The sequence below is a fragment of the Haemaphysalis longicornis genome, unplaced genomic scaffold, assembly GCF_048455015.1.
Source record: "Haemaphysalis longicornis isolate Haplotype H1 unplaced genomic scaffold, Haemaphysalis longicornis Haplotype H1 scaffold_1, whole genome shotgun sequence".
NCBI classification, from domain to species: Eukaryota; Metazoa; Arthropoda; class Arachnida; order Ixodida; family Ixodidae; genus Haemaphysalis; species Haemaphysalis longicornis.
The window spans coordinates 390,681,454-390,708,653 of record NW_027526203.1 but is presented as its reverse complement, the minus strand read 5'-3'; the positions used below and the strand labels follow the sequence as shown (position 1 = coordinate 390,708,653).

Genomic DNA, 27,200 nt, shown 5'->3' with positions numbered 1-27,200 from the left:
GACGATACTCCGCTGCATCAACATTCAGCGTGCTTTGATCAGTGGGGTATTTTGCTATTAATGCACGGGATCGTTGCGCCCTTCTTTGGAAATGATACTGCAGGTGCATGTTTTGAGAAAGGGGCCGAATAACGATGTTTTCTCTCATAACGGTTTAAATGAGTTATTTTGTCTCGGGCTCTTGTATGCAGCCAATGCGTAGGCTGTCAAGGAGGGCTCTGCCGGCTGCACTGTGCGTCAGGCGGCCAAGTTGCCCCGTGTGATGTCCTTCGATAAGCTCTCTGGCCGTATTGTATACGCCTGTGCTTTCCAGTCTGGCAGTGGAAGCTCCTGGGGGTATTTGTAGAGCGCCTCGATAAGCCTTCCGAATTAGGCAATCCATTTTTCGAGTTTCCGTTTCCTTAAGGCTAAGATATGGGCACGGATATGTAATCCTACTTATCAATAATGCTTGTATTAGTTTAAGTCGATCTTTTTCTTTAAGGTCATGTCGTCGTGCTACAATTCTTCTAAGAAGTCCGATTATTTGCGCTACATGAGCCGATAATTTCCTGGTGTACGCTGTGTTGCGTCGGTCCTGTTACAGAGGCCGTCCAAATATGTTTATTTGCATTACCCCTACGGGTGTACCCCCCAGCTGTATCGCGATTGAGGGGGCTCGTGGTGCTCTAGATTTCTTGGGTGGGAGGACTAATAGTTCGGATTTGGCTGGTGAACAGTGAAGGCCAGCCAAGGCCGCACCTTCTTCTACGGCTGTTGCTCCGGCCTCTAAGGTGGCTTCACGTTGAGCATCACTACCTCGCTTGACCCAGAGCGTGATGTCGTCCGCGTAAAGGGTGTAATGCAACTCCGGTATCTCATCTAGGATGATTGGTATGTGAGCCACTGCTAGATTAAAGAGCAGAGGGGAAAGCACGGATCCTTGGGGAGTACCGCACAATGGAAACCGGGAGGTTCCCGTTTGAACCCATTCCCATTTCGCCCTTCCCGCTTCTTCCGTCCCGTTTCAACCCGGCGCAAAACGACCTTCCCGTTTCGCCCTTTCCCTCTTGGCCCGTTCCCGTTTGAACCCATTACCCTTTCAACCTTCCCGTTTGTTCCTTCCCATTTCAACCTGGGGCGAAAGAACGTTCCCGTTTCGTATTTTGCTATTTAGTCCGTTCCCGGAATAACGTACGCAGTTTATGAAACGTTATAAAAACATTTTCATATTGTTTTTCATTTGTTACAATTCAAGTTATACCAATTAACAAATATTTTAATCTTTTAAATTAACAAAGCCTAACAAACCAATTAACAATTAACAAATTAACAAACAAAACTTTTAAATTGGCAAACAAATCTTTTAAATTAACACACCAATTAACAAATTAACAACAAATTAAAAAACACGTTGCTTATGAAAACGAAAACAGCAAAATGACTAAATGCACTTAACTAAATGTATTTAGGTCGCGAGGGTCGCCCTGTGTCTGCCCTCGTTTGCACTTGTTCGGTCGACTGACTCTCGTCTCTAGCTTCTTTAGATCCACCCCTAAAACACCAGGCACTTAAGTTTTATTGCATTAAAGCGACGCCATCATGGCCGTGTCCCGAAAGAGTGTGAGGAGGAACTACTAACACACACGATCAACCAGAGGTTTATACACAAACATATATTTTATCTACACTCTTGAGCTAACTTTAACTCAAGCTTCAAGATATTCCTCAAAGGATGAGTAAATAACTAATAAAAACAAATATTTGAAACCCCCCTCCAGAAAAGACAACAAATGTTAAAAGTGAACTAAATAAATCAAAACTATCTGATACTCCGTTACCAAAAATGATAAAATAAAAAAGCCCAGAAAAGCGCCGCGGAAGCACAAATAAAAAAATCGCAAAAACACCCTCACTTTGAAAGAAATCGTATTTGGCGGACTAACACATTTAATCGTTATAATAGCGCAAGTGTACATCAATGTCGAAAAGAAACAGATGAAAACTATAAAAGACAAAAAGATGTATAAAAATAAAGAAACCTTATGTATCTGGATACATATGTCACATGTGGCTATAAAAAATCGCATTCAGGAGAAGCGGTGAAAATTATAAACTTAGCTTTGCGTTTTATGGATTCTGTTTATTCCCGTCACTCTAGTATACTCAATTTGCATAATAGAGTAAACCTTCAGAAACTTAAGCAGCGCAGGGTCATCTCTAGCGTAATTTTTTTTACTACAGAAACTTAAAATTGTCGCGGTAATACTACCTCCAAGGGCCTTTCAGACGTTTAGCGAGAAGACATCATACTAAGAATATTAGGCAGCCAATCAGCTGAATTACTATTCAAAAGTTCTCTTTGTTTCCTCGCGCAATTTCTTACTGGAATAAGTAACTGAACGGATAGTGAACTCGGTATCGTTAGAAGAATTTTCCCCACGTATTGGAAATGTGTGTTCTGGTTGAATCGTGGTGTTTTAAAATTGGAATACATTACGAATGCATATCATTGTTCGGACCCCTTCGCGTTCGGACCTCTTTGCGTCTATTACATATTTATGTATTTTACTTATTTGTGTTGGGCCTTTTTAAACTACGCCAACCAATACTGATGTGTTTTATGTTCACTCCTGCATGAGCCCAACCAGGCCGTAAAGAATCGGTAAATAAATACAAAATCTGCCCATTACTCCCGCAGGAAAGGCATTAGTAGCCAATTCTCAGATTTATGCACATGTTTTTGCCTTTTTTTAAAGTCTTTCCTACGGACATCTTTGATCTAGATCTCTCAAACCCGAAGACAAAGCTACGCTCCAAACAATGAGCATACGAGCGGCTGATAAATAAATTTCTGCCGCACATACGAACACCAACTGCAGAAAAATCCGATGCGTGCATTACTCAAGATATTGGGTATCTTTCTATCGCCGCTACAAATTTTGTGTCAAAAGGGCAGTATCGGCCTAAGGCATTCAGAAACTTTTATCGGCCGGAAATATCGGTCGATTCCGGAAAATTTCCTGCATACAAGTTTTCAGTGCATGACCCGTTGCTTGTAAGCACATTTTGGAGAACAGTTTCGAAGACGGTAACTCATATTTTTAGAAATACAAATGGGTTGGAACGATGCGGGTTCAAATGAGAAGGACGCTTTGGGAGCGGGTTGTAACGGGAAGGCCGTTTTGGGAACGGGCTGAAACAGGAAGCGCCCAAGCGGGAAGGTCGTTTCGGGAACGGGCGCACACGGGACGGGTCAAGCGGGAAGGGCGTTTCGGGAATGGGTTCAAACGGGAAGGGGTTCCAGACCTCTCAGGATATGCGTTCCAGACCTCTCAGGATAGCATCGTGGGTAACTCTGTCGAAAGCTCTGGTTAAGTCCAAGGCTAAGACAGCTGCGGCATCCGCTATGAATGGGTTTTCCAGAATATCATGATGTGGCCTCAAGTGGATATCATTTCTGGAAAGCCCAGCTCGAAATCCGTACATATTTTCACCGTAAGAAAAATTGTGGACTAGCCTGTGCTACACAAGTGGATGGCTGCAGCGAAGCTGTCGGGTGTACCAAACCAAGCACACGATAATATCAACTAACACAAAAAACTTCGCTAAAAACGCGTTAACAGTGTTTTAGCATAGCGGGTGGTGTGCGCTACGCTAGTGGCTGCGGGTCCCGGTACCCGCCACCGATGCCGTAGCGTAGGCTATACGCTACGCCAAAACACTCTAATGACTTGCCCCTCTCAAAGTTTAGGAAGACGTAACAGCATCATAGCGATGACTCCAGTCCAGTGCTTCTTGTGAAAAGCTCGGCAATTTTGATTGTTTTAGTAGTCGCATCGCCGTCCTCTCCGCCCCGCTATTTCATCACTGAAAATGAGCACACATCATTGATACCAGCAGAAAGGCAGTGCGTGAAACCATATTTTGTTCTCACAGTCTTTACACAGGAAGAAAACGTAGAGAAAGAATGATCAGGAAGCTCAGCAAAAACGTCTTAGGAGTCTCACGTGCAGGTTCTGGTGCGATATCGGGTCAGTCGGAGCGGCGTCAGAGGACAGCCAAGCTCGCAGAGAGGACCACGTCGACCGCCTCCGGGGCGACATGGACGTTGGCGAAGGGGACTTGCGCGCGCGCACGATGGCTCCCGTCGAGCAACTAAGCGCCGAAATGCGCGACCTATCCGAACAAGTGGGCCCACCGCCGACATCGGTGAGCACTTTTTTGAGATTTTCCCTATATTCATTTGGAAACCCTGCTGCATTAAATTACACAGGATCATGTGTACGGAGCGTTGGTAGCTCAGTGCATCAGGACTTGCTGCTGGGAATCTTGGTCACGGTCCAGGCACACGATAAGTAGCGCAAATAAACGACACTATCCGTGTCCTTTTTCTTGCGTGTCCTATATTTCCGTTACTTATCATGTTCCTAGCCCAGCGCAGCTTCGTGCAAGAACGGTTTAATTGTCACGTTAAGCATGTAGCGAACTTAAAGGGACACTGAAGTGATATGTAAACATTGCGGGATTACTTGCGCAAATTGTAGTCCGGAGTCCCCAGGCAATGTTACGACCACTCTGGGCGCGTTTACGCGATTTTATTTAGTAGAAAAATTAATTCGAAAATGCTGTCCTCCTCTCTTTACGCTCGCCCATTTTCTGCGGCGTTTTCGTGTGACGTCGCGAGGAGCCGAGCTCGCAATTGGCTGCGCTACTGCACGGCTCCCCGGCCTTCAGACAGAGTCAGTCGGCCCAGCGTTTCGTCCGCCGGCCGCCGACGGGTCGTCGCAATTCGTTCGCTCAGTTGAAACGAAGCCAGGACACGTTTATGAATGGAAGAATGAGGCTTTCTTTACTTGGTTAGTTTGTACACTGTATCTAGCTCCAAGTCAAGGTCGCTTCACACAAGCGCTGCACAAGCGCACATGCGACGCTTCGCTGACTGGTACGCCAGTAGGAAAATATAAGGCCTCTTGAAGGCGGGAGAAGAGTCAGCGAAGTCAATATAGGTACTAAGGAAATAAAATCAACTGATATTTTTACCGTACAGCGTAAAAATAGGGTGCGGGAAGCACTTTTTTGCGCTGGGCGAACAAGCACAGCGGTCAGCAGCACGACTACGCATCTGCGAACGCTTTTCCGTCTACGAAATGCAATTGCTAGACGTGAGCTATTGTGGAAACTCGGGGGACGCTTACTGCACGAGCGCAATACAACAAATAGCCACCTAAGCTGCTTGAAACATAGAGTTAATACTACTGACTCGGCTTGAAATGCCGAAACCAAATAAAAGTGTAAACTTGTTGTACAAGAAAAACTCCCACCTCCCCTCGCGGGAACCCCTGTGTAGATGCGACGCATAGGCGGAGCGGCGAAGGGAACGCGTTTTATAGCGCTCATAACGTTGAGGGGACTGCGTAAGCTGGTCCCAGTCGATGACGACGTTGGCGTACTTGTAAAGCGGCGTGAACTCTAGGTGTTTGAGCCAAGCGTGGATGTTGCTTCGCCGGAGAACGGCACACCGGTTATATGCGCAGCGCGCCCGAAGGAGAGGAAACCGCGGAAGAGAGAGTACTGCACATGCGCCGGCCCCAGCGCGTCTGCCGCGGCTATGACGCAACGTGCCGCGGCTATGACGCAACGCAATCCAACACAATCCACTTTAATCCAATCCAATCCAATCCAAATCCAATCCAACCGAATCCAAGCCAATCCAATCCAATCCAATCCAATGCCCCTCGCGAGAGAGTGTTCGTTATCGGAGAGGAGAGGGGGTGAGCGGCGGAGAGCGGCGGAGAGCGCAGCTCGCGCGGCGAGGAGAATGGCAGAGGGGTGGACAACGCCGACGACAACAACGACGACGACGCCGGAGGGACAAGGCGAGTGAATCAGATGCTCTGCATCTAATATATACCTTATATTACCGAGCTCGGCGGAGCCTGTCCCGTGGCCGAGCACTCGCCGACCGGTTCTCGTAGGGAGCGGTGGTGTTGACACAACCCAAGTAGAGGAGCAGACGAAGGAGAGCGATGAGGACGCCATGATGACCGCGTCCGAAAATGGCGAGGAGGAGGCGATCAGCGGGGAGGCGGCCATGGACGCGACACAGGCTTCTGGGAAAAGGCCCCGCGACGCGGTGGACGATGCTGTCGCGGCTCAGCGGCTGCGGGGTTTGGAGAACGACTGGAAAGTGGTTGCGGGGAGGAAAAAGAAATTTGGGAGCCCCTCGAAGCGATCCCCTTCACTGACCCGCGAACGAAAACCTGGCAATGGAGGCAGCGGGTGGACGCCGCCTGTGAACGAGTGAGGGGACAAATTGGTTCTGGAGTATGCTAGCGTGAGTTAATTCGTGTTTGCTTGCCCACTCCTTTTCATGCGGCTTCTGGGTCTGTTTTTTCACTTTTTTAAATGAATCTCAATCTGAAAGCACCTTTAAAAAGAGGGACGCTTAACGTCCGAGGTTTAGGGTCTAAAAAGAAGCAGAACAGTGTTTTTTCTTTAATCAATAAAACTCACCTGGACATTCTTGGTATCCAGGAAACTAAAGTTGAAACCGAAGCACACACAGACAGCATGGTTGAGCCATTTGTGGAAAATTTTATGGTTGCAGTGAGCCACTCGTCGGGGTTTTCAACGGGGTGTTGCCTGTTAATTAGGAAGTCATTAGAAGTAGTGATGCAAAATGTTGTCAGCTGTAAGGATGGTAGGTTTGTTTTGTGTGATTTCATTTATGCTGACATTGAGTTTAGAGTTGTGTGTTTATATGCGCCGACAAAACCTGCTGAGCGATACATTTTTTTTTTTGAAAGTTTAGAAAACTACCTTGAAACCGAAAGAGTGTTAATAATACTAGGAGACTTTAATTGTGTGTGCGAGCGTAAAGATCGGTCAAATCAGGACGCGGCTGTAGATCGCAGCGCGAAGCTGCTTGCCAAAATCGTGGCAGACAGTGGTCTGGAAGATGTGGCATTGGTAGGCGAAGAAGCGAAAACAGTACATTATACACACTTCCATTGCGCGAGTCATGCGCGTTTAGACCGCATTTATATCTCCGCTGAGTTGGTGCCTTGTTGTCGAGAATATAAAGTTGAAGAAGTGTCTTTTAGCGACCATTGTTTGGTAGCGGTATCCCTAGGGGATAAAATCAAGCGTAGTCATAGGTTTAATTGGTCCTCGTGGAAAATCAACGCGAAGCTGCTTGAGGATAAAGAGTTTGTTGGTAGTGTCAAAAATTACTGCGATAACGACTACGGTAGAAATTGTAATAGCAAAAGCGAAGCATGGGAGTGCTTTAAACATAAAGTTAAACTTATGGCCATAGAAATATCTAGTATGATAAGAAGAAGTGATGTACAGGAGAAAACACTCTTACGCCGCAACCTAAAATCTTTAATTGAAGAAGAAACAAAGCGGCCGGGAATATTTATTGAGGATATAAATAAAACAAAACAGGAGCTCGAAAGGATAGATATAGACAAATACAAAGGAGCTGCAGTGAGAGCACGAGCTGAAAAATATCTGGCGGGTGAGCAGCCAACAAAGCGGGCCATAGCCGACGAAAAGCGTCATGCACGCAAACAATATATTGGCGAAATAGAATGGGCAGGTGTTTTAACCAGGGATGAAGCGGAAATAGCGCAAGCTTTCACCCAATATATCAGGAACTTTTTGCACTGAAGAACCCGACCGAAAACGGCTTCGAAACAGAGTTTTTGAACGCACTGCCGCAACTAGATAGCGAAAGTACTGAAATGATGGAAAGGGAGATCACCCTGAGCGAAATCGAAGCCATCGACAACTTGAACTCGGGTAAATCACCAGTACCTGACGGGATCAGTTCAGCGTTTTATAAGAAGTTTAAAAGGGAAGTCGCAGGTCTCCTTCATGAAGTGTTTAAGGAATCTTTTGAGCTTGGCCGTCTGCCTCCTTCCTTTTCCAAGGCTCACACGGTTTTGATTCCGAAGGGGGAAAAGCCAGAAATATTAATAAAAGTTACAGGGTACAGACCAACTACGTTGACCAACACAGACTATAAAGTACTCATGAAAGTCTTGGCCAGAAGATTACAAAGTGTCATAACAGAGATAATAGGCCCGCATCAAACATGCGGAATTAAGGGGAGAACAATCTTTTCAAACATTCATGGGGCACGAAGTATCCTCGAGTACTGCGATGCAGACCATCGCACTGTAGCTATGGTACAGATAGACCTTGAGAAAGCCTTTGACCGCGTGTGTCATAGCGTTCTCTTTTCTATTCTGGAGCATGTTAAAGTAGGATCCGTTGTCACCAAAGGGATAAGGATGGCGTACAATAACTGTAACACCAACATCATAGTGAACAAGAAACTTACAGAACAGATAAGTGTTTACTCCTCTGTGAGACAAGGATGTCCTTTGAGTCCCCTGCTTTTCGCTCTTTACCTAGAGCCATTGTGTGCCAGGGTAATTGCCAGTGGCAGTATCCGAGGCTTTTGCGTTCAAGCGGGCGAGATAAAAGTACTGGCGTATGCTGACGTCGTGGCTTTCTTTTGCGCGGACAAAGAAAGCGTTCGAAACACCCTGTCCCTGACACAGAGATTTTGTGAAGTCACAGGTAGTAAGGTCAATTTGAGCAAATGTGTAGGCCTGTGGCACGGTGAATGGGAGGAAACACCGTCGGTTTATGGGGGTATGCAGTGGTTCACCACGCCATCCAAGTATTTGGGTGTGCCTTTAGACCGTTATAACGAAAACACGGCGTACTGGGGGGAGAGGGTTCAGGAGGTGAGTGCGAGCACGTTACCGTGGGGAGGTAGGCAGTTGTCCATTTTCGCGCGGGCAACCGTGTGTAACACGTTTTTAGTAGCCAGACTCTGGTACGTTATGCAGGTGTTGTCATGTGCCAGAGTCCATGTACAGAAGTTCCATCGCGTATTTGCAGTGTTTGCCTGGCAGTCTTCGTTTGAGCGGACGAGCCGTAGTAATTTGTTTAGAAGAGTTGGGGATGGGGGTCTGGGGCTTACACACCTGTTTGTCAAGCAGGTAGTGTCCAGATTTTTGTATCTAAGGGACCAGTCGGACCCTTTTGTTCGAACATGCTCACAAATCCTGTTGGCCTCGGCAATTATGTTGTGTCAACTGTAGATTACATATCGTACAGAGGGGGCGGGTACCTGCGTGAAGTGGTGTCAGCCTTTCGTTTCCTGTCGGTGCGTTTTTCACTAGAGTATCTTTCCACTGTAACACGTAGAAGACTATCTAGAGATTTAATGGAAACCCTGTTTCCAGAACCATTGTACCGCTCCATGTATAAGAGTAGACACGGCACTGATGTGCTAAAGAGAGTCAAGAAAATGGCTGTTCCTGGCGGAATTAAGTCTTTCTTTTTCAACCTGCATACGAACACTCTCCCTGTCATCACATGGCAGGAAAAGCGGGGATTTTACCTGCCCTGGGGAGCTGACTGCTACCTTTGCAAGAAACCAGAGACCATAGAACATGTTTTTCTAGACTGCTGGGATGCAGTTTTCTTCTGGGACGTCCTGCAGATAACAATTAAGAAAGAACTACCTTTGACTGCTCAAGGCATCCGCTATCTCGAGTTACAACAAGATGTAATCCCGTACGACCTCATTTTTCTTCTGGGGTTGCACGCAATATGGCAGAGCAGGCTAGCGGTACGGCATAATGATGTGAATGCCCGATCCGTTCATGGTTATTTTATTGAAAACGTGTGCAAGGTCCGTGAAGTGTTAAAAATGTGTTATGACGATGATGTTCTGGATTTATGTAACAAATTGATTGAAATGAAAGTCCATTGGCATGTAAATATCATTTAATGTGGTCGTGAAGTGATTGTTTGTTACACTGAGAAAAATGCTGTTTTGAAGTGCTTTTGTTGAGTTTTGCAATAAAGAAAAAAAAAATGTCCCGTGGCCGAGTGGTCTGGGGCGCTAGGTATGTTGCCGCAAGCGTTTTGTAAGTCACGAGTTCGAGTACCCGCGGGTACGTGCTTTTTTTTTTTTTTTTTTTGTAGGTTAACTTTTTTGTTTTCTGCCGATGTTTTCTACATTGAGTTCACCTTTTTTTGGGCCGCAACGTTCATGGCTCCACGAACTAGTTCACAGAACGCGCGCAGGCTGGCACTGGCGCGCTAGCGAGTTCTCGTTGGCGTGCTGTTGCCACTAGTTCACAGAACGCGCGCAGGCTGGCACTGGCGCGCTAGCGAGTTCTCGTTGGCGTGCTGTTGCCATAAGCACCGACTGCTTGCGGGCAGTGGGCACAGGCCAGAATGAACAGACCCTTGGCCTGGTGCGGACACGCTTTTTACGGTACAGGCATGAGTGAGGCAAGCTCCAAATATGGGGGAAAAGCGCATGACATTTGGGCGTCTGCGGGTACGCGGAGGGCGTCCATGCACTGCGTAGGCCTCGGCTAGTGAATGCTACGATTCCAAGCCGTCCTAGGTGGCTTATCTTTATGCATTTTTACAGCTGACAACATGGCAGAAGCGCGGTACGATGATTACTGAGTTATTGAGAATGCCCATCCAACAACGCCACCGGTTGTGTTTTACAGAACCGAAACCGAAACCGAAACTTGTTTCGTTGCTCACCTTGGGCATCGTCCAATCACGGTGCCCGCTCCTCCCAACGTCACAGCTTTAGTTGGTGCGGCCGCCGCAAACCGCGCATGGTAGTTTTTCTTCTTTCGCGCTTTGTAAAATAATTACCGATTTGTCAACCGGATAAACGATGAAAAGTGTGCTAATTTGAGCCAGTCTACGCAGTGCAAGCAAAAACGGGAGTTTGACAAATTCACTTCGGTGTCCCTTTAAGCTGAGGCACGAAAAGGGCAAGGGGGAGCTGGAGGGGATCTGGAGTTTCTAGATGCGCAATGACATCCCCACCGTCGTCGTTACCTTCGGAAAGCTACCGCGATGAGCGGAAGCCTGCTCTTCGTCATTTCATTTCATTCTGCCTAGTGCTTCCTATTGTCCTGTTTACGCTTGTTCCATCCTTCCCTACAGCCTAAATCGAGCCTCACGGACCTTGAGCAGGACTGTGTCCTGCGCACCAAGGCCGACGAGTTCAACCTGATCAAGACACAGCGCAAGAAGGAGCGCCGCGGGGGGCTGCTGGCGGAAGAGGCTGAGCTGCGGGGGACAAGTCTGCGTGCTGCCCCCGACACCCGTCCCATTGGAGCAAGAGTTCCTCCCCCAACTGAGCCTATACATTCCCAAGCTCATAGGGGAGAGGTTAGTTTGTTTTTAAAGACGATAGTCTTTCTTTGGCTACTCAAACCCAGAAATTTTGGTCTGTCTGTATGTCTGTCTTTTTTTTTTCTTTATTGCCCATCTCGGACAGCAACACAAGGTACCAGGTACAATGACAAAGAAAAAAAATCACAGTAATGCCGCCATGCCCCCCAGGGCCGGTGTTGTCATTTGAAATTCCCTAAGCGTAGTCAGGGGTTCAATTTTAGACAACCACTCTGGCGGAGAGTTCTTCTGTCTGTCTGTCCGTCTGTCTGTCTGTGACTCGATTCAGCCACCCGGCCAAAGCAAAACAATGCCTGCGCAATAGTCTTATATAGTCACAGCTAAATCTACCCGTCTATGTCTGGTGTGATGTTCATACTTGTCAACATTGTTGAAGAAGAACAAGACACTACGCAAATATGAGAGAACAAATCAATACAGAAGTGATATTTGCAGTGTTCCTTTATAAAAAAAATCAAACATGCTTGACTTTTCCGAAATTAAATACTTCATCAACTGCAGAAAAAGAATTCACTCCGCTGTCGCCTGCTGTCGCCCGCGCCACTATAGCTTCTGGCGCCGTTTTAAGAAATCAACCGGCAACAGTTACGTAAGGTTCCACTAGATAGGTTCCGCGTTCTACTTGCCACGCACGTGGAGTAGGGAAACGCGGTTGTATAAACGTTGAAGTAGGGCGCCTCGATTAACGCGCGTCTTTGCCGTACGGCAGCGTTCGCATCGAGACACCCGGTTTGGAGCAGTGGAACGCGGGAAATTTAAAATGATTTAAGCAAACCTTTGGCATCTTTACCTTAGGAGGAGCGCGACGCAAGAGGAACAACATGAGAGGTGAGCGGTAAAGCGAAGGGAGGCATTTACTTCGCAAAAGCCGATAAATACTATCGTCTTTTGACGGCATTTGCAACGAAAGGAGCAGATACGCGGCCAATTTTTTTTTTTTGAAGAGACGTTTTATTAAGCTCACTGATGACCTCGTTCGTCCGAGTAATACGCACTGCAGGAAAGCGAACTTTAAGGAACGTGTTTCACAAAACGATGATGATAATGATGATAAGCGGAAGCACGTCAAGCACGCTTTCCGTGGTCGGAATCGAACCTGGGTCTCTCGCGTTACGAAGCCGACGTATATCCGATTGCACCATTCTGACACGGTCGAAGCAGTTCGGATTTTCAACTTTCACTCAGGATGCATGGGAGAGAGCTTCGCGTTTTGACCATTTTCTCTTAAGAAAGAAAGCTTTGATTTTTGTCGAAGCTCTAGCCAGGGGGCGGGAGTGGTGGCGTGAGTTAGGGGTTCCAACCCTCCTCCTCCCCTCTCCCCCCATCACCCCGAATTCTTTTCCATGCAGCTGGTGAGTGCTAGCGTTCGTTTTGGCAAAACTTCTCGCTTCCCATAACCGATAGGCCTCCCCCCACCCTCCCCCAAAATATTTCTGGCTACGTCCCTGCCTATACGTTATGTAATGTCTAAAAGCTCCTCTTAAAAGTTACCCCCGCTCCTAAGTGTTTTGGTGTTAAACGTTGCGAGGTTTAAATTCCAGGGGCGGCCTGTCGGTATTCGGAGATTCCCAGCGCCATCTGCTGTATCGCTGATCTGAACACCGTCGTGGTCAGGGGTAATGCAGCTGCTGGGGACGGTGGACCCTGGATTCAGTTTTCGATTCACAGGGAGGCTGCCGCTAAATACTACACTAGAGTGGCCGTGTCCTGTGCTAGTGGGAGAGCGCTATTCGTGTTTCAGGGAGCCTTCCTACTAAATTTGTGGCTATCTAAATCTCAAAAGAGAATATTGTTTTACTGGTGTTTAAAAAAAAGAAAACAAGTGCACGAGCATTTAAGACAGTGTGCGTATAAGACTGTGTGGACCCACTTGCGTATCACTTAAAGTAGTTAAGAAAAAAGGAGAAAATTTTTCAGTGAAAGGAAAAGTGTCCGTGGTAGGAAATTTCTGTATGCGTAATGATTTCTAGGACGTTTAAATTAATCCGTAGCCACCCCCCACCCCCCTACGGCGCGCTTCATAGCTCACGTTAAACTCCAATTGCAATTTTTTTGTGAAGAGCCACATTAAACCACTTTCTTAACTTTTGTGCGCAGCTACAGTCATGAGATCTGAATCATTCGTGAACTTCTAAACTAAAATCACTCTGAAATTTTCTATAGGTTGGGACGCCTTCTGATGTGAAATCAAATCTAATAAGATCAGATAGAATTTATTTTACTTTATTTGAAAGTTAAAACAACTGTTTTCTTTTTTCAATTCTATGCCCTGTTTGAACTGAAATAACCCTCCCTCTCCCGTTGAATAGACAAGGTTCGGTTTTTCTTTAAATATATCGCCTGAGTTTATAACATCCTAGCGAGAAAAGCGGCAACGCTTCGTGCGCAGTTAGGAAAATCAGTGAACATGGACAACAATGATGTCGTGCTAAAAAGGCTCCTAGAAATATGGGTTAATTTGACTACTCAGCGGGAATTCCGCCAATGTATACAAAAACATTTCGTTATCTAGCAGGTATAGATCGAATTTGAGTAAATTTTCGAATTCAGACGTATTTCAAGCTTCGGCTCTATCTTTGTGGCTCGCAACTGGCACGCGAGCGCCGTCAGCTCCTTCACCGTGCAAACCATAATTTACAGTTGGCAGATAGGTGAACAGACATCTCTTCTCTTTTTTTAAGCTTGTATTTTTTTTGTAAGTTATTTTTTCTGCATTTATACAAAATTAAGAGTCACGACGAGACACACGTGCTTTACACTTTGCATGACTTCATCAGAAAAGAAGGCCTTCAGGAATGCTTTAGTCGTACGTATTTCCTTGCCACCCTGATCTCCCAACATCCCTTCTTTCCCATTCTACCTGCAAACTCGGGTCCGAGGATTCGGGCAATGGCAAAAGGGTTTCCCATGTCTTTTTTTTTTTTGTTCCGTAAATATGTGTTCATTATGACATTTTTCCTGCAGGCGATTTTAATGTTACGGCAGCTGCTTTGATGCTTATTTTTTGGGTGTGAAAAATAAGAAAAACTCGACGACTACTCTTTTATATTCTTTATATATTTTTATTCTTTATATTTATATTTTTGTCTATAATATTTATTTATATTTGTGTTTATTTTTAAATTTTTTGTTCATATATTATTATATTTTATATTTGTTGTCAAAATTTCAGCACCCCCCTTCCGACAAAAATCCTGGGTGCGGTAATGGTTGAGATACTAAAGCCACGGCGCGTTAAACACACAGAACAATCGTGCATTTAAACCTGGAGTGCTACAGCGTGACCCGTCAGTCACGCGTATCTGACGCTCAGTCCACCAGACAAAAAAGGAAAGGAATCAGGACATCCAGCGCGCTTTCGCGCCACTTGCGCTTTTCTTGGCGCTGTTCTCAGTTCTTTGGCGCCAGTTTTAAAAACGTCAGCACACTCCGAGTGGACACAAATGCTGTACAGGTTGGATTGGCAGATTTAGTCCGCATGCTCTTACCGTTCCCTCTGTACACCCTGGATGCGTCTGATTGACTCGGAGCTTCCACAGCAATTTCGTAGTACTTTCGGCTTGCACCATCAACGCATCACCTACCTTGGGTTTCGGGTGAGGCTCTGTCTTCCAGCAGTGAGCGCACTGCCCCGCAAGACCAGCAACGGCTGATCGAGCGGGACCGCCGGATAACATCTTCAATTGGAATCCTGGACTGAGAACCCCACTCGTCGAGGCTGTTCTTCCCCCACCCAATAAGAGCAATAAATGTCTTCACCACCTCGAGCACCAGGAGCTATTGGTGAAGCCAACTCTGACTGCGTGCCTTTCGCTTTGTTGGAATGTTCTCGAGTAGATAGTAGGCGGCAGCCAAGTAAAAAAGGTTGAGTTAGCTCATCATGGGTTAGAATACATGAATGTCAGTCGCCAAGTGGTCAAGGATTTAGAGCAGCTTTCACTTCGGAGAATAGGGTATGTGTGAAGGTGCTACAGACGAAGGGTTCCTTTGTTACAGTGCTTTCCGCAAACCCGTTTTGACGAGCCCGACGTGCAAGACGAAGGACCCCCACCTGCGCCTCCGCCGCCACAGCAGCCCAAGCCCATGCCACGCACCCATCTTCCACCGAAGGCTCAAGCTCAAGCCCATCCTCAGCCACAGGAGACTACTCAAAACGGCATCGTGGAACCCTCTGCGGTCGAGATAAATTTTTATGTAACGGACGAAACAGATGAAGATGACGGTGAGTTGCTGATGAACCAAATGACAACAGGTGCAGAATTTTCCCTACACGTGCAGCGTTTTTACTCACTCGAATTATCAGTTCGGGCCCCGGAGTGGGTTGGCGTGCTTAAAATTGGCGCCAATGATGTGCGAAAAACGTCCCGTGAAAAAAGCGTGAACGAAAACCAATTTCGATCTCCTGCTTCATTTTCCTTTTTTGTCACACTGCGGTAATTGCAGCAGAGCGAGGGCCCTGCAGCATGGCGACCCTCCCTGCAACGCGACACCTACGCACAGCCCATCACATAAAAAGGAAGGCGGAGCAGCAGATCGAGATTTTGCCAGTCACGCTCGAACAGCATCTCGATCTTCGTCAGTCTCATATTGGCATCTAGTTGTCCAAGTGAGGGTGGAGCCACTTCAATTTGCAGTTGAGAATAACCATCAGTGAGGCATTTCTTGTATGCATGATGGTCGGAAAGTACTAACAGACGTGAGCTCAGGTATGGGCGGGTTTCCATTGTGCCGTTTAAATGACAAGGGCAAATCTCGCATCCATGCACGTTTTCATTGGCCGCCAGCAAAATCATTTTTTTAAACCAGACGATCATGCGATGGCTCGATTCACTATCGCTTCCAAGCCCCACATATCGCTGTGACCGTGCTCACCATGATCGCCCGCGTCGAGGAGTAATTGGCGAGCAGCACGCAGGCGAGAGTTGCCTCTGTTTGGACGAAGAACAGCCAGAGGCCACACTAAGGACTGTTTAGTCCATGGTGAGATTAAACAGCACAGGTTCCGACGTGGGCGCCCAAACAGGCAGCATAGCAGCTCTCTAGCTCTCTCCAGTGCGCTGTAATACAAGACCTCCAGAATGCATTGGCCTCGAAGACGCCGTTAGCGCTGTTTTTGTAAGCGTAAATCCCGCCGTCAAAAGTTTGCACACGGCACAAGACCCACCGCGCGCGATGGCTCAGTGGCCTTGGCGTTGTGCTGCTGAGCCTAAAGACGCGGGTGCGATTCCCTGCCGCAGCGGCCGCTTTTCTGATACAGGCGAAAAGCAAAAACGCCTGCGTGGAGATTTCGGCGCACGTTAAAGATCCCCAGGTGGTCCAAATTAATCCGGAGCTCTCCTCTACGGCGCGCCTCATAGCCCAGGCGTAGCTTCGGCGCGTAATTAGGCAAAAATCAATCAGCTTTAAAACTGCAATAAAGCAAAATTCAGAGCCCTTAGTCCTTAATTCAGAGCCCTTAGTCCAAATTCAGAGCCCTTAGTCCAAAAAGTCCTTAATTTGTTGCGAGTGCAACGGCTGAGGGCTTAAAAGCAACAGAACACACGTAAGCAAGGTTATTCGCACTTGAAAAAACAACACATTTAGTCTTACAACGAAGGTGAGTAGAGTCTCGTGGAATGTTCTTGTCCATGGGCAAAGAGCTCCCAGCCTTATGCCTTTAAAAGCAGGCATTGTTCTCGGGTTTTGTATCAGCCATTAGAAGGTTCTGACAGCAGTCGCGCCTTCCGCACGCTCCGCGACAACTGATAGGGCCGCGTCGGAGCAAAACAATGGCCGGTTCCCATCGATCCTCTGCGGCGGCAGCGTGGCGACAACATATAACTGTGCTGCAGTGTCACGGATACGTTGCGATGGGCAGCACACGTGAGGTTAGGAGCAGCGTGTGTACGAGGAGCAGCGGCAGGAACAGCGGCGGGAACGTGAAAATCGAAGGCAAAAAAAAAAAAAAAAAAAAAGAGTGACGGACGGCTCTAGAAAGTCAGGCGTAAACGGCAGGCCAGACAGTGTGACCGTATACTGTCGCGAAGCGGGAAGCGTGGAAAATAGAAGTACCATGCTGCCAAAGTGTAACGCTTAAAAGGAGCGCACATAAATGTCCAAGAGAGACTTTATAGATAGGTAATTCGGGCTTAGTTGCGGAGAGTGTGATCATTTGTCTCGCTCGTCTTCCGCAAGCGGTGCCCTCTCCTCCGGCAGACGCGTCGTCAGAATGTGCACCACGTCACGGCTCTTAACCAGCACGTCCTTTCACGACGTGTGTCAGTAGACTTCTACAGTACAGTACAGCACTAGAGTACTGTATTGAATACTAAGTACATTCAGCACAGTACTTCATTACTGTACTAAATATTAAAGCAAAGCTTTCTATGCATCACTAGTGCCGTCACCATTACGCCTGGAATGCACTTCAGGAAAGCAAACTTGTATATTAGGTTTCCACAAAGGCACATCAAGCTACCTCAAGAAAAAAAAAACACTTGCCCTAGTCGGAATCGAGCCTGGGTCTTTCGCGTTAAGAAGCCGACGTCTATCCCATCGCGCCGTCTTTTGTAACCATAACTTTACTTACAGAAATAGATACAGGGCCGCATCAGGTAATTGCAGAGGTTCCATAAAACAGAAAAGCAGCCTTTCGCACACAGAAAAATGCACGCGCTCGTGCATTATGCGAGCCAAGAGCCAGCACGTTTTGCCGGGAAGTGAAAATCAGTAGAGTTATAGTGCTATCAAAGCCGCAGTGTGTTGGCAATGGGTATGATAGAGAGAGTGTCACACGGGTGACGATGCCTTTTGTGCACAGCTTGGAGGCAACGGGATGGAAGCAAAGGGATGGGGAGGGAGGTTATGGATGACTGTCGATCGTTAGAGGGCAGAAATGGGTTCCAGTGCTTCCCGGTTCCATGTATCAAATTGAGTCCCATCCCCTCTGCTGCTTTACCTTATTCCGAAAGGGCTCGTGAAACCCGAGCCAGTGCGTCACGAAGCTCAGCGTCTGGATCAGCCCCACAAATGCGGCTACTGCCTATTGCGCCTTTTGAACAAAATGCCTCCACGCCGGCCGAGGGCGTTCAGCACATTCAACACCTACTCTTGCCCTCTATAGCGAGTGGAGACCTATGACACGGACGCAGTCAGGGAGGCAGGCATTCCGAGGCCGCATCCAAGAACCTCAGTTGATCCAGGCGAACTCTCAGTGCGTGTCAAAGGAGCACTGCAGCTCATCCCAGAAATATAACGCCGTATTGCACTCTGCAAAAACATGCTCGGGCGTCTCCCGCCTTCCACACAACAGACAGCAAACAGTTGTCCCCCAACCCCGGCACCCAGACAGAAAAAAACCCCGCTCCTCCTGTCTTGCCTTAGAAGGTTAACCCCTGTGTGCAAGTGGGAGAAATCTTTCGAATTTCGAACTGGTAGGAATGGGGAGCTTCCGCACACGTTGGGACGCGACTATTCAGGCAGCCTAAAGGTGGTGAGCGGTACATGGAGGGTGGGGGGGATCTGCTCCACCAAGTCCCAGTACAGCTTCTCGATTTCGCTGCGCACAGGTACTCCCATGAGAAAAGTCCCCGCAAGAGGCCCACCACCCCCGCCACTTCTCTGTAATTGCGCGGGTACCCTGTTGCGAGCCAAGTGGCCAAATGAAAGGAGCCTACGTTTTGGATAGCCGCCTGGAGGAAACCGTCGCGACGATCGCGGAAGAACGTAAATCGGTGTAGAGCCCAAGAACCCAGCTTCTGCGGACACCACAGAAAATGTTGACGCGGTGCATAGGTTTATATGTGCACCGCCAGAGAAATACCGCGAACGTCCTGTGAAGCCTGCGTCGATGGTACAGACTCAGGCCGCGTACAAGATAAACCATAGAATTGTGGACATGTGCCCTTGAGGGGAGACTATGCCGCGCTCTCCCTCCATGGCGCTGTCAACGGGAAGCAATGGCTGAGCCGTTGTCTAGATTGACCCCGAGGTAGTAGGTGATGGCGTCTCTCCATCAAACTCCGTAGAGGTGTTGTGGTTTTCTGAGCCATTCGCCCAGCCATGCTCCCTCTGAGGGATCGAGCTGAGCACCTAAGAAGCGACAGAACGATTCCGCGAGTACGACGACCTTTTTCGCCTGCTCTCTCGACGAGCATACAAACGCAACATCGTCCGCATAATCCAAGCCTAGCTCTTCACCGCCGTCGACTAGGCCTTTTGATTGACTTCGATGCCAATGTCATCCTACAAAGCGGTTCTATGCACAATGTGAAGAGAATCAGGGACAAGGGCCCTGTCGGACCGACCTACCTACGCCAATGGGGTGCCACACCTCCTCATTCGTGCTAGTGGTGATTTCGGTGTAGCAGATTTGTATCCACCCCACCATTTCGTCACGTATTACAAACTGACGCAGCAGCATCAGCAGAAAGGCATGGTTACTTGGTCGACGGCATTTGTGAGATCGACTTACATGTGGGACAGCCCAGTGGATCGAGAACGCCTGACTCTGCCGACTAACAGACAGTGCTCATGCGGTACAGGTTGGTGTTGATGGAGCGACCCCTAAATCCGCATGTCTGATGCGGGCTCACCACACTGCTGAGGACCATCTCAATTGGTTGTCTGGCCAGGATACGCCCTAGGATTTTGTCTTCTGTCGACAGAAGACACGGTCGGTGCAGTTTGGATTTTGGACTTCGAGTCAGATTGCATGGGAGAAAGCTTTGCATTTTAACCATCTCCCTTTTAAGAAAGGGGCCTAGCTTTTTTTTATTACACCACTGCTCTAATTTTACAGACTTCCAAATTTATTAATTTTAAACTTTTCTGTGTGAGCTAGGGTGTCAGTAGGTGCCTTTGTAGCAAGTGGTGTGCTCATTGGCCTGTTAAACCTTCTCGCACGGTTTTCTTATCAGAAAATGTAGTCCACTGAAAAGTGGTACCTGTTGGGGTTTTGCTAGGAACAGCATGAATGCAATGAAATTTGCAATGTTCATTATTTTTTTCGGAAGCAGAACGGGTGTCTGTTAATTCAGTGAGCTGTGTGGGGGTCGCTGCTACAAATGGACCGTATTACCCGGCTAGCAAGCTATAACACGAGAACCGAAGCCAAACTTCCCACCGCGGCGTCGCGGGGACGCCGCCGAGGGTTCGTTCGACCCACCGGGAGGTGCCGAGGATGCGCTCGGAGCCAGGCGATGTCGACAAACCAGGCTTTATTAATGGAACACGCACTGGACAGGCTCTCCCAAGCGAAACCGTCCGTGGCCGCCGACTAGGTCCATCTCCTTAGGGGAGACTCGCCTCGTCTCGGGGTCGAGGAACGCCAGCTCTTTGTCCGTCCCGCGCGGTTCCAGAGCACAGCAGAATGGCGGCGCGCGGCCGAGGTGGCACCCCGTGTCGCCGACGCCGGGCAGCTTGCCCAAATGGCGCCGCGCGGCCGGCATGGGGACGCATGTGGTCCCCACATCCCCCCTCGTTAAGATGTCACTAGGTCTGCGTGAAACGGCAAAAAAGGTCAAATACAGCACGCACCCTACAAGGCTATAACTGGTCCCCTGTCCAAGCAGTCCGAGCGAAGGGTCACGCTTGACGCAGTCTCTAGACAGCACACACGCACACACACACACGCACACCATGGAGACGCAGTCCAGACGCAGACGCAGCCCTGTGATACAGCTTATTTAAAGCCGCGAACCCCCCAACTGCTAGCTTGATTTGTTTCAAATATAGGAGCAGACGTTTTCCCTCAACAGGTCACTTGCTGCTCGCACCTATAACCTTGTATCTGACTTGTTCTTGCATTAGACCTTTAATTGCATTTGATCTGACTCATCTGCGATGTGCTTGCTTTTGCAGACATCGCTGTGCAGGCCGAGCAGGACAAGCAGCCGACGAGCAGTGCACCCGTGCAAGCACCATGCCTTCCACCAGACAGGCAGCCAAGGCCACGCCTGTGTCTGTTGAGACCATGCACACTACACTCTGCAGCCGACGTGCAGAAGCAGGCTTCTCCTTTGGCAACTGGAACTTGCCACAGCTGCCGTCGCAGATGCCAGTTATTGACAAGGCTGGCCTATTTACTGCGAGGAGTGGGATAAACGGCATGCTTTTGCCCATTTCTTTATTTGTTTGCGTCAATCCTCATTCAACAAGTATTTTTAATTAAAAGAGCGCTGGTACTTTTGGTTATGCATTCGTGTTTTGTATCAAATATGCGTAAGGTTTCCTCTGCACTAAACACTACTTACATATTGTCATTTAGTCAAAGAAGATTGTCTTGAAGGAAAAACGTATTGAAGGGAACTTGTGCTCCACCAACAACTCAAAGAATATACAGGCGGAGAAGCAGCAGTCAACAAAGTTACGTGCGCAGGCGAGTGTTGGCGAATCGAATACCGCGGCGTCTGCTCTGCGGGAATTTATCTGTGGGCGCGAGCGCTTCTCGAACCGACGAATTGCATCCAGAACACCATTGATCAAAAAAGATTATTCCAGGCTGCTGACGTTAGTTCGAAACGCTCTCCCTATGAAGAGATCACGTTCGGCATAAAAATAAATGGAACACGCGCTTCACTTGGCACATATCAGACCGGCGCAGCCGGACGGTAAGAACAAAACAAACAAGACACGTGGCTCGCGGCAGTAGCCCCCCCCCCCCTTCCTTTAAGAGTGCATCGACCCGATGCTACAATAAAACGACAGTCCTAACAAACAACAAAAGTCATCTATCGTAGTAAGGTTGTAGCCTTAAGGCGAACCAGGTGGACGACTTCGGGCCGCGTGCGTCATCGTGATGTTCCGGAATCACCGTCGGGGACCACCTTGTAGGTAAGTCGGCCAACACGTCGTAGAATCCGGTAGGGTCCGAAATACCGTCGCAGAAGCTTCTCACTGAGTCCGCGTCGTCGGCAGGGAGTCCAAACCCCCACACGATCCCCTGGGTTGTACTCGGCGTCTCGGCGTCGGAGGTTGTAGCGTCCGGCATCCAGTTCGAGCGAGCTGGTGGGTCTCCTCCGCACGCTGAAGGTATCATTGGACGTATGCGTTGAGGTGTTCTAAATGCAGAACCATGGCGTCAAGCATCGTATTCGGCCGTCTTCCGTAGACAAGTTCGAACGGTGTCATCTGCGTAGTTTCCTGGATAGCCGTGTTGAACGCAAACGTGACATACGGGAGCACTTCTACCCAAGTCTTATGTTCAACGTCGACGTACATCGACAGCATATCCCCGATTGTCTTATTCAGACGTTCCGTTAGTACGTTCGCTTGGGGGTGGTACGCCGTCGTTCATCGGTGATCCGTGTTGCCCTAGCGTAAGATTCCTTGCATAAGCTCCGCCGTAAAGTCCGTTACGCGGTCCCTGATATTAGGACTTCCGGGGCTCTACGCCGCAGCACAACCTGGTTTATGAAGAACTTCGCGACTTCTTGTGCAGTCCCCCTTGGAAGAGCGGTAGTCTCTGCGAAGCGCATCATGTACTCTATCGCTACGACAATCCACCTGTTCTCGGATCGTGACGTAGGAAACGGGCCCAGAAGGTTCATTCCAATTTGTTGAAAGGGCCTCGATGGGATGGCGCTTGGCTGCAGAAGTCCGGCGGGTCTCGTCGGCGGCGTTTTTCGTCGCTGGCAGTCACGGCAGCTCCGGACATAGTGGGACACATCGGTTGTAAGGCGGGGCCAGTAGTACTTCACCCTGATTTTTCCAATAGTGCGAGCTGTGCCGAGATGTCCGGAAGACGGGTCGTCGTGGCACGTTTCCGAAATTTCGTCACGAAGGTCTGCGGGGACGACAAGAAGATAATTGGTTCTCGTTCCGGGGCTGAAATTCTTCATGAGGACGGAGTTTTTCAGGCGGAATGCTGGTAAGTTACGTTTGAACGCCCTAGGCACGGCGACGTTGAGTCCTTGGAGGTAGTCGATCACTACGCGTAACTCGGGCTCGGCACGCTGCTGGGAGGCGAGGTCGCTCTCCATCACGACTCCGAAAAACGCGGTCTTCATCGGAGTCTTGTGGTGGTGGGTCAACGGGGGTGCGACAACGGAAGTCGGCGGCGGGGTGTTTCCTGCCGGATTTAAAGACGATTGCAACGTCGAATTCTTCTAGGCGCAAGCTTCACCGCCCAAGACGGCCAGAGGGGTCCTTTAAATTGGCGAGCCAACACAGCGCATTGGTGGTCGGTCACAACCTTGAACGGTCTAGTATACACGTATGGGCGAACTTTCGAAATGGCCCATATAATAGCCAGACATTCTTTCTCAGAGGGTGAGCAGCTATTCTCTACTTTTGGCAGACCACGGCTAGCATAGGCGACTACTTTTTCGCAACCGCTTTGCTGTTGGACGAGGACGGCACCCAAGCCTATATCACTGGCGTCCGTGTGCATTTCCGCTTCGGCGTTTTCGTCGAAATGATTGAGCACGGGCGGGCTTTGCAGGCGTTGTTGCAGCTCGCAGAATGCTTCCTCTTGGGCGTTTTCCCAGCTGAAAGCGGTGCTATCTTTCGTCAAGCGCGTGAGTGGCTCTGCAATGCGTGCTAAGTTTGCGACGAAGCGCCAGTAGTACGCGAACAGTCCAAAAAATCGACGCACGCCCTTCGTGTATTTCGGACTTGGGAAGTTCGCTATGGCTTATGTTTTCAGGGTCAAGCAGGACTCCCGCGGCGTTGACGATGTGTCCCAAACACTTGAGTTCCTCGTACGCGAAGCGGCACTTTTCAGGCTTCAGCGTTAACCCTGACGTACCAATGGCCTCGAGAACAGACTCCAACCTTCCAAGGTCTTCGTCGACAGTCCGGGCGAATACCACAACGTCGTTGAGGTATATGAGGCAGGTGGGCCACTTCAGGCCAGCTAGCACGGTGTCCATGACTCTTTGAAACGTTGCTGGCGCTGTGCACGTGCCCAAATGGCATCACCTTAAACTCGTATAGGCCGTCCAGGGTTATGAATGCAGTCTTCTCTCGGTCTCTCTCGTCCACTTCAATTTGCCAGTAGCAAGTCTTCAGATTCATCGATGAGAAGTATACTTCGCGTGGCAGAGCTGGTCGAGGGCGTCGTCGATTCGTGGCAGGGGGTACACGTCCTTTTTGGTGATTTTGTTCCGCCGTGGTAGTCAACGCAGAACCTTAATGTGCCGTCTTTTTTCTTCACGTGTACGACCGGCGCAGCACAGGAGCTTTTCGATGGTTGTATAATGTCGTCGCTGAGCATGTCTTCGAATTGAACATGTCTTCGAGCATGTCTTCGACTTGTTCCATAGACTTGTAGTTTGTCTTCATGGCCCTGGTAACGCATACCCCGCTCAAATTAGCTGTAAATGAGCAAAAGAGAATGCGCGTGCGACTCCCCAGCTGCTCTCTGCGCTGTGGAGCTACTACGAATTACGACCCGCTTCGGCAATTGGCTGAAAGGAGGAGAGGGAGGAGGAAAAAGGTTCATTGGAGCGGATAATGATGAAAATAAATATGTGGCGCCTTCTCATTTTGTGATGTCGCGGGCTACCGCTGCTGCTCGGTAGACATGCACGCCTATGCATAAGATACCACACCGGCCGACTCACCGCTCAAAATGTGCAGATGGTCTTCAGGCGCGCTGGGCCCGTCTGTCACGACAGCGACCAACTCCCTAGATCTTTAAATATACCGTAAAGTTGTTTAAAGCAATCAGTGTTATAGAATGGACGTCGAAGTTAGGGCTTTCATCCGCAGTTTTTATCGATTAATTACTGCACAACTCCTGGCGGCGTTGTAATGCTTCTGGCGACCATAATAATTGTATCACGTCAGCGCACCGGTTCAGTACATTGTATCCACCCCCCCCTCCGTAAAGCAAACAGAGGCATCCGGATCAGCCTGACATCTGGCGACGGAAGGTTGAAGTAGTAATTACCTTGTTTGCGGCTACTTCCTCTACCTATACAGGAAACACCCCGATGAGAACATTAGGAAAGATTTCCTGATTCAATGTTTCCACTTTTGAAACGTAAGTATCTTTGAATAATATGTGGTGTTAAAAAAGGTAAATGTTCAGCAACGTTTAGTATTTATCCCCTGTCCAACGCTGCTTTGTGCTACGTGGGATGTTCGTTCCAGTGAGAATGGCTTGTACCCACTCAGGGGGCTTGGTCAGTTGGTTGGTTGGTTGGTTGGTTCCTTATGTTATGGCGCGTACCCACGCGGGGAATTGGCCAAGAAGCTGCCTGTAATAATTAGCACTCAGCCGTAAAGGAAGAAAAGAACTTGTTCAACTATGCGTGCAGCGCTCGTGTTGCGCGTGTCCGAACGCCGACTGATTCAGCCATAGCTGACCTTCCCTTTTTCAAGGAATGACAAGCATCATGTCTTCCAGACGTCCGCCACCCGTGACGTCCACCTCTCAGGGAAAAATGACAATTATAACGCGGCCCGACCAGGCAGATTCCTCGTCAGGACCGCAGCCGAGGTGCCCTCCCAACGAGGTGTCCCAGCCGCCCTCGGCCCCCCATCACCGTCGGACTGGCCCACCGCCGCCGTCCATCGGGGTGAGCGTCGCCGTGCGCGTGCTGCCGTTCCGCCAGTATGACATGGACGATGGCCTTGTGGGGCGTGTAGTCGACGAGGCGTGCCTGGTGTTCGACCCCACGGCGCAGGCAGAGCCCTCCTCCTTCCAAGGCCAACGCGCTTGTGGTGGGCTCGTTAGGGCGAACAAGATTCAGAAACTTTTCTTTGATAAGGTGTTCGATGAAAGTACAGACAACACGTACATCTACGAGCACACGACAAAAAAAATTCTGAAAACATTGCCGGACGGCTGCAACTGCTCCGTCTTGGCGAACGGTGCGGCGGGTGCGGGCAACCCCTTCACCCCTCTTGGCTATGAGAATTTCCCGGGGGTGGTCTTCCTGACGGTCAGCGAGCTGTGCCGGCGGGTCGACGATCTGCCGTCAGAGGACCAGAAGTGCGACGTGGCCGATATCGTGTACTTCGAGGTCCGCAACGAGGTCGTTCGCAATTTCCTCCGCCCCTGTGGATCCCTGCTGATGGTCACGTACGACCCTTACAATGGCGTAGTCCTCCCCAACCTCGCCACCCACGGACTGGAACAGGTTGATTTCCGCCTCCTGGAGCCGCTCCTGAGGGGCACCCGCAACCGCACCGAGCACGCCACGGATCCCAACGCCGAGTGGTCGCAGTTCCACGCCACCTTTGAGGATTACGTATGTGGGACCGAAAATGCAACTGGCCCGTTGAAGAATGCCCGTGCATCGAAAATGAGCTTCGCGGACTTGGCGGAACTGGAGCGTGCGGCGGCCTTCAGCCGCAACAATAGAGCCCGGCTGCACGAGAGCACTCAGATAAACATCTCACTGCGGGCCCTCGGGAATTGCATTGACGCTCTCTCCAAGAACGGGACGCATCACGTGCCATACAGCAACTGCAAGGTGACCCGCATCTTGAAGGGTTCGCTGGGTGGCACTGACCATACTGTTACGCTCGCAGCCTTCCAAGCTGAGCTTCTCGGAAAGGCAGAACATCCTCATCTAGACTTAGTGGGCCATAAAGATCCAGCTGCAGACCAAGAAGAACGTCCTCAGTGTGAATTTACACAGGGTTGTACAGAATCGCCTGATCACTGGTCTGAAACAGAATCGTGGCTGTCGGCAGCGAAAGCAAAGTTCTGAATCGTCCGAGAGTGTAAAGAAGGCTGTCTCTGCAGGGAAAGCTGGACGCCTGCATTGTCGAGAAGAACCCGTCTCCTGCCCGCTTCGAGGTTCATAACGCGGTGGGCAGCGCGGGCCGCTGCAAGACGAGTCAGTCACGCCGCAGCCTGGACGCTGAGAGGAAGTCTCCCGCACGGGCCCAGGGGCTGAATCCTACGTCAAGGGCGCCCGCAGTATCTGTACACAATAAAATCTGGGACAAGGGGACTGTGGTTTGCAGCGCACTGATCAAGAACTAGAAGCAGCGGGTGGCCACGGCCCTCGATAATCCTGCAA

General features: G+C 49.3%; 1 protein-coding gene across 1 annotated transcript; it reads left to right on the top strand.

Moving 5' to 3' along the window:
• The first annotated feature begins 3,402 nt into the window (after positions 1-3,402).
• On the top strand, positions 3,403-21,323 carry LOC144160883 (uncharacterized). Its single transcript, XM_077691993.1, has 3 exons — positions 3,403-4,191; positions 15,238-15,463; positions 21,082-21,323. Exons 1-3 carry the CDS (start codon positions 4,084-4,086, stop codon positions 21,321-21,323), a joined length of 576 nt encoding a protein of 191 aa, XP_077548119.1. The 5' UTR covers positions 3,403-4,083.
• The last annotated feature ends 5,877 nt before the right edge of the window (positions 21,324-27,200 follow it).